The sequence below is a fragment of the Bicyclus anynana genome, chromosome 16 (genome assembly GCF_947172395.1).
Source record: "Bicyclus anynana chromosome 16, ilBicAnyn1.1, whole genome shotgun sequence".
NCBI lineage: Eukaryota > Metazoa > Arthropoda > Insecta > Lepidoptera > Nymphalidae > Bicyclus > Bicyclus anynana.
The window spans coordinates 6512386-6519808 of record NC_069098.1 but is presented as its reverse complement, the minus strand read 5'-3'; the positions used below and the strand labels follow the sequence as shown (position 1 = coordinate 6519808).

Below are 7423 nucleotides of genomic sequence, written 5' to 3'. Positions count from 1 at the left end.
ATTTGCTCAGAATTTGGGATTTGAATATTGGACTGTTTAGAAAGGCCTTTAGGTATAATTATCTTTACCAATACTTCTAAGGGCTTGTACACAAAACTGCGATGCGACGCGATGCGAATTCGCAACGCAAAAAATTACGACACGAATTGCTGCGATGCGATTTCGTGCGGCAAGGCGTCTCTCAGGGCGACCATTTCTTCGACGACCGTTAACCGTACTAAACGTATTTTAAATTGAAAACAGGTCGTGACATGGATCGTAAAAAGAAGTGTGCACTTTTATTATTGCTTAGGAGATACAGGAAAAAGAAACAAAGAAGATTTTGGGTTCATCCATTTATTACTATTATGAATCCCGTTGGAAACTATTTTCTTCTAAAATATAAAGCTTTGAAAACCGACGAAAAAAAATTTTTCGAGTATTTTAGAATGAGCATATTTTCATTCGAAGAGCTTTTAAGTTTATTATCACCATATCTTCAGAAACAATCGTACAAGGGGAGAATTCCTGTTATGCCTCTGGAAATGATTGGCCTCACTATCCGGTAAGTAAAGTAAAACAATAATTGTTTACATTAGTTTTTATTGAGAAAAGAGTTTTTAAAATATTACAATTCATAAAATTTACGAAAAATCAAAGTCTTCTTCAGTTGAAAGTGTGCTTAATATGCTTGAGTTAGAAAAATCATTACTGGGTGAATCAATTTGATCTGGTATGTTAGATGACTGTGGACGTATCAGTGGCGTTTGTTGAGATGTCGCAAAATGTTGAGTTTGATAGCCACCCTGGTAGTTGCTATTCGGATAGTAGTAGCCATGAGGTTGATGCAATTCTGTTAAAATTTGAAGAACTCTGCTCTGAAAGATTAGAGTTTTATTGTCATCTAATCTTTCAAGTGATGGTAGAATACCTTTAAAAAAAGATATGTGTCTATTCTCAGGTTCCTTTAAAATCTTTACAATATCATCTTCAAAATTATTAACCATCTTTCGTTTTGGTGGCTGCCTTTGGTAACGTGTTTTAGATGTACCTTCTTGATTATCCTGCTCATTTTCTGAATCATTTATACTAGTAGTGGTCTCATTTTGCAAATTTTTCTTAAGAAATTGTAATTGTTTGTACAGATGGTATTCTTTTATATTTTTGGATGCAGACCCTGACCTACTTGCATCTTTGAGTTTCTTTTCATATTTATTAAAGGTATCCTTAATCCCCCTCCATCTTTGTATTACTGAATTTCCTGAAAAAAAAAATAGACAATATTTAATTTATTCATTTATTTATTAATCTTTATTATTCATCAAATACCAATTGTACAGAATAGGCGAACTTAACGCTAGAAGCGTTGTCTACCAATTAAATAAATTAAAATAATTTATGTATGTTTATGTCGTTTTAGGTTAGTGTTCTTTACTTTTCAAGTATGTTATATAAATTAACTTTTTTTTCTATTTATGTTACAGATTCCTAGCGACCGGAAATGAAATCAGAAATATACATTTAGATTATTATCGAGGAATAAGTACAGTTGCTAAGATAATACGAGTAGTTTGTAATGCAATATGGAAATTTTGTTTAAATGCAAACATACCAAAAATAACACAACAGCTGTTTGAAGAAATAGCTGCGGACTTTAACAAGAAAGCCAACTTCCCTAACTGTATTGGAGCCGTTGATGGGAAACATATTCGTGTTCGTAGTCCCCCAAAAAGTGGATCACTTTTTTTTAATTACAAGGGCTACAATTCAATAGTTTTGTTGGCTATTGTGGACTCGAAATACAGATTCATCTATGTGGACATAGGCGCATATGGAAAGGAAAGTGACTCCACTATTTTCCACAACACGAAACTGTACGACTTACTGATGAGAGGTGATTTGCCTACACCAACATCAAGGCCGTTACCGGGCTTTCAAGAACCGGTTCCTTTTGTTTTTGTCGGAGACGAAGCTTTTTCTATTTCGAATAATGTCATGCGTCCTTATTCTGGCAAGCATTTGTCTGTTAAACAAAGAGTATTCAACTACCGTTTGAGTAGGGCAAGAAGATATGTCGAGTGTACTTTCGGCATACTGGCCAATAAGTGGCGAATATTTCACCGGCCCATTAACGTTTCATATGATTTTGCAATAGATATTGTTAAGGCTTGTTGCATACTACATAACTTTGTAATTAACCGTGATGAATTAGACACCCCTATTGAAATGATCATAGATAATTCCGAACTACAACCACTTCAACAAGGGTTGAATGTAGGTAGTCAGGTGGTAAGTGCAAATATAATTAGAAACGAATATTCGGATTACTTTACTAGTGAAGTTGGAGCATTAAGCTGGCAACTAAAACTAATTTAAGAATATACAATGCGGCTTGCATTGTTGCTCGCGTTCTAGGTAATAAGTCAATACAACAGGTACAAAAGGATCACATCGTAAAACATTAAAGTAGCTCGCTGTCGACGCCTAAACATTTGTAAACAATTTAAAGAATATTTTTTGTGCTTATATGAATAGAATGTTTGATTTGTAGGTAGTTTTAGTAAAAAGTAAAAAGAAGTTTTACTTAATAAATGTATTTGTGTACTTACCAAGTTTAGTTTTTTCATTGTTTTCTTTTTCCTCGAAATTTGGAAATAAACTTTTACACACGTCCTTCCAAGCATCTTGTTTAATGAATTTGTTTTTATAATCTTCATTACTAGTATCCCAAAGAACAGGGCGCTCCTCGATCAGTGATATTAAAAAATCAACGTCGTATTCTGTCATTTTTAAAGTACACGTCTTGCCCACACGCTGTCCCAGAGCGAACTAAAAATGGCGTCAACAAGTGTGACGCAACATCGCAGGAATGCGCGATGCGAATCAATTCGCAAGTTCTTGCGATGCGTAGAGGGAGCTCGCAGATTTTTGCGATGCGACGTCGCATCGCAGTTTTGTGTACAAGCCCTAAAACTGTCAAAGCAAAATTGGCCAGTTTTTAAGTGAAATTTTCTACATGATTGTGCATCCTTTTATTATAAGAGGTCAATGCATTCCTTTTATATTTGCATATAATTTGCAAAATATCTATTTTTTGGTCTTATATAGCACATTAATTAAATTTCTGCTTAAATAAGTATCATTATGTTAATAGGGCCCCAATTTGTGTACCCAAATACCCAGCATTGCTTATATGTTAACAAAATATATAATCACTTTTGCTTATATTGATATTTATATTACATTTGTTTTTTAAATCTACCTACCTAAAACAAAATTAAAATTTAAGATTTAAATATTTGCTTTTGCATTTCAAATATTTTTTAGAAGACTTAAAACTAAAAGCTCTGCATATACCAACTACTTCCTTATCTAAGTTTAATTTGCAATTAAAGATGACTAGATTGGAATATATTCATATACTAGACTGGAGATTTGCAAAATAAATAAGATTATAAAGTTACAAAATCTATTAAAAAATCTTTAATCATAATTAGATGAAGAAAAATGCCTTACATTAAATGTGACATTTTTCAATGTTTGAACTATAAACATAAACGCACAAATAACACTGATATTAGTAATTTTGTTTCACAGCTCATACAAATCTAACGATCAGACATATGACAATATTAAATCATATCATTTTGTATGGGACATTTTTCAGGGATCGCTATTCTATTTGCTTGTTTTCAAAAAAATCTTACTCCCTTATTCGGGCTACAGAAATTCAGTTTTATCTAATGGAAATACAGAGAATAAAATGTTAACAAAAAAAAACTGTTAAGTTAAAATTTACAGACACTACGCACAAATGATTGAACTGAACAGTTTGAGTGTTCAGTTAAAACCGCACTTTAATAACTAGTCAAATCGTAGATAGTTTTTTAATATCCGAGGTATTATTAACTGATCGAGTAAAGCATAGAATTGATTTGTCGTTTTCAGACTATTATTGTAAGAACTTCTTAGGGAAGACCTAATCCTTTGTCTACAAAGGTGCTTCAGTGGTAATGGCATAAATACTAAAGACTCTAAAGGTGTAAGATGAGCATGATTGACACCAATCATGGACACCAGTTGAACTTGTACCTAAAAAAGATTAGAATTATTATAACATATGTTTTTTTTTTTCTTTAAAAAGAATATTTGCCATGTTTTTAAATATGACCAATATTTCCATTCCCCTCCAACTAGTCCGGAAAGACTGTATTAGGAGTGGCTGGACAATACACCAACGGGGGCGGGGATCAGACCACCACCCCTCGGTGATGAGTCCGACCGCTCTTACCGTCGAGCTATTGAGGCTTTACAAGTTAGCCCTTAACTACAATCTCATGACTCTCGGACTAAAATCCGCTAGTATAATATATAATTCAATTCATTATTATTCCTTACTCACATAGTGTGGTATCCTTCCCAACATGTCATTCTTATTTGCAAAACTCAACACATATTCCGGATCACAGTGAAGGCTGTGAACCAACATCAAGGGCAGTGTGGTGGGGTCTGCTGTGAGGGATGCAAAGATTGCATCCGGCATGTACATGTTTTTGTCCAAGAATGGCATATAATTGGTGTATGGATGTAACATACTGCAATAATCTACATTACAGCCATGCTCTCTGAAGATTTTTAATACCTATAAACATAACAGAAATAATCATTTTCATCACACTTTGTGTATCCTACTATAATATAAACACGAAAGTTAACGCCGCTACTACTGAAGAGATTTGGATGAAATTTGAAATGGAAACAGATTTTACTCTGGAATAATACCTATGCTACCTTTTATTCCAAAAAAATCCTTGGATTCCTGACATTTACAAAAACCTGATGATTTTTATGGTATGAATGTTTGTTACTCTTTCATGCCATGGCTTCTGAACCGAATCACCTGAAATTTGAAGTAGAGCTAGAGATAGATCATTCTGGATTATTCTTTATTCTGTGATTTATTGTAATATTCTTATGAAAAGTCATTATCTTTATAAAAATTAAAATGGTTCTAAAAGTAGTCTGAAGTGTCTACTTACCTCTTCAAAGACATTTGCATGCAAACAGTAATGGATGTATACCAAAGGCGGGCATTCATTTACATCAATAGCATCTACTGAAACGCCTCTTATTAGGAACAGGTAGAAAAACTCTTTGAACTTCTCTCTTGCCTTATAGTGTATATACTCACATATACTTAAATAGGAATTGATCGGAGCATTAGTGAGGTACTTAGGTCTGAATTCACCAATACTCTCCAACTGCACATGGAACTTTTCATAAAAGTCAAAGAACTCGGGGCCCAAATCATGTCTCAAAAGACTTTCAACTATTTCCATTTTGAAAAAATTTGGATTGCATGCAGTTAAAATAATATTCTTAGATATTTTGCTCAGATCTGTGACTGCTAAAAGAATTTTGAAACCCGAACTGTTGCCTATGTTCAAAGCCGCGGTTAGTGCAAGTTCCCCAACTTTGCTTCTTATGTGTGGATCAGCACCTTTTTCCAATAAAAATTGCACAATTTCATCACTACATCCCTGTGTCGCTAAGATTAATGGGCTATCCCCATTAACAGTCACCGCATTTATATCACTTATAAAAGGGTAAATTCTATGCATAGTTTTGTAACATCCTTTGTTGCATGCTAAATGAAATGGCGTGTAGTTTGATTCGTTCCTAATTTCTGGATTTGCTCCAGCATGAAGCAAAAAACTGACTGCATCATATTGAGTGCAGTCAGCAGCGTCATGTAATGGGGTATCTCCACTAAAATCTTGAACATCGCACATCGCGCCATAGTCAATTAATAATTGCATTACTTCAAGCCTACCTTCAGCGCTACAAACATGTAAAGGAGTAACATTCTCTGTGCTTCCATAGTTAGCTATGTCTGGTACGCTGTCCAATAAAGCTTGAATAGTTTGTATAGAGCTCTTATATCGACACGCCAGATACAGGGCGGTGTGCCCTTCGTGCGTTTCCGCTAAAGGCCTGATGTCCTCGTGTTTTAGGATGAGCAACAAACTCTCATAGCTGTCTTTAGCGGCCGCCTCGTGAAGGCAAGTCCAACCTCTGTTATCCACACAGTTAGGGTTCTTTTTTTTCAACAACTTTTTCACCATTTGGACATCATTGTTCCTAGCGGCGAGATTTAGCGAGTTTGAAGAGAGAGGGTTCAGAGAACTAAAATCCATATTTGACCCCTTCAAAATTATTTATTACCAATTTATAATAGGAATGTAAGGTTATAAATGGAAAAAGGGAGTTGTATGCTGTATACACACCGGACTCAATAGTCACTGGTATGAACACAAAACAGTATATAACTACCCAAAAGACAAAACTATTTTCTTTTCTTTCCAATATTATCGTTTCTAATTCTAATTTCCTTTTTATTGTGACCTTTATAACAGCGGACTAAACACAAACAGTGGCTAAATACATTTTGTATGATTTTGTAAATTGTATTTATTTGCAGAGAGTTTAAATTAAAAATTAAAGTCACTTCACTACGTATTTTTATTTGTTATTTTTCGGATTTCATACCACAGACAACTCACCTTCATTTGACGTTTGTGTCACTCACCACAGATTAATAGAGTACAGAGTAGGTGTATATTAATTTCATCTGTGTTTTTCCATAGTCCACAGACAAAAAGTAATTTCCATTTAGTCACACACGATCAAATATTACCGTCAAGCATCAAGTCGGGGAAATGAAAAAAAAAAAATATCGAATATAATGGCTAAATATCGTGTTCGCTAAATCTAAGCTAAAAGTTGTCACTCATGCTTCTACCTTAAGTGAATACGGTTGGCAACTATGGAGATTGTATCATGGTGGCTTTTCGGAGCAGGTAATAAAGGTCCAGAAGCTCAACCGTCCAAGTAAAAGCGTATTTTCTTAATTTATTTTGTTAAAGAATATTTACCAAAATTATTTTCAATATTGACTAATATTCACGTTCCCCATAAATAGTCGGAAAAACAGTCTTGAGAATATTCACTCCAGCGGGCTTGGTCCAAACCCATGACCAGAGTCGAGCCTCTTTACCATTGAGGTATTGGGACTTTGATTTTCTCCGGGCTAATATGAAAAAACCATGGCGTTAGTCAGCGGATACACTACAATATATTTAATGCGTTGGGCACGAGATTAAAAATTATGGAAATCGCTGTGAGCCGTCATAAATGGGTCAGAATGTTACATATTATCTCAGTAGATATCAAATTATCATTACTTACATAGTTCTGTATACGTTAGACAAAGTACTTTGGTAGATAATTATTTAAGTAGCGATATAACACTAATTCGTCTAATTTGTTTAATATATCAAACACACGTAGGTACACAAACGATAAAAATTAACAATTTTTATAATCAACTATATATTTTATTATTTAAAATAACGTAAGGTATATCTTTAAACAAGACGAATAT

At 34.0% G+C, this 7423-nt stretch overlaps 2 protein-coding genes across 2 annotated transcripts; one reads left to right on the top strand and one right to left on the bottom strand.

The window, feature by feature from the left end:
- The first annotated feature begins 86 nt into the window (after positions 1–86).
- On the top strand, positions 87–2592 carry LOC112050178 (uncharacterized). Its single transcript, XM_024088372.2, has 2 exons — positions 87–544; positions 1464–2592. Exons 1-2 carry the CDS (start codon positions 252–254, stop codon positions 2353–2355), a joined length of 1185 nt encoding a protein of 394 aa, XP_023944140.1. The 5' UTR covers positions 87–251; the 3' UTR covers positions 2356–2592.
- LOC112052218 (poly [ADP-ribose] polymerase tankyrase-2) lies at positions 566–7210 on the bottom strand. Its single transcript, XM_052886234.1, has 4 exons — positions 5019–7210; positions 4382–4621; positions 2589–4071; positions 566–1240 (listed from the first exon to the last, which is right to left on the bottom strand). The coding sequence occupies exons 1-3, from the start codon at positions 6174–6176 to the stop codon at positions 3844–3846; spliced, it is 1626 nt and encodes a 541-aa protein (XP_052742194.1). The 5' UTR covers positions 6177–7210; the 3' UTR covers positions 566–1240; positions 2589–3843.
- Positions 7211–7423: the final 213 nt, after the last annotated feature.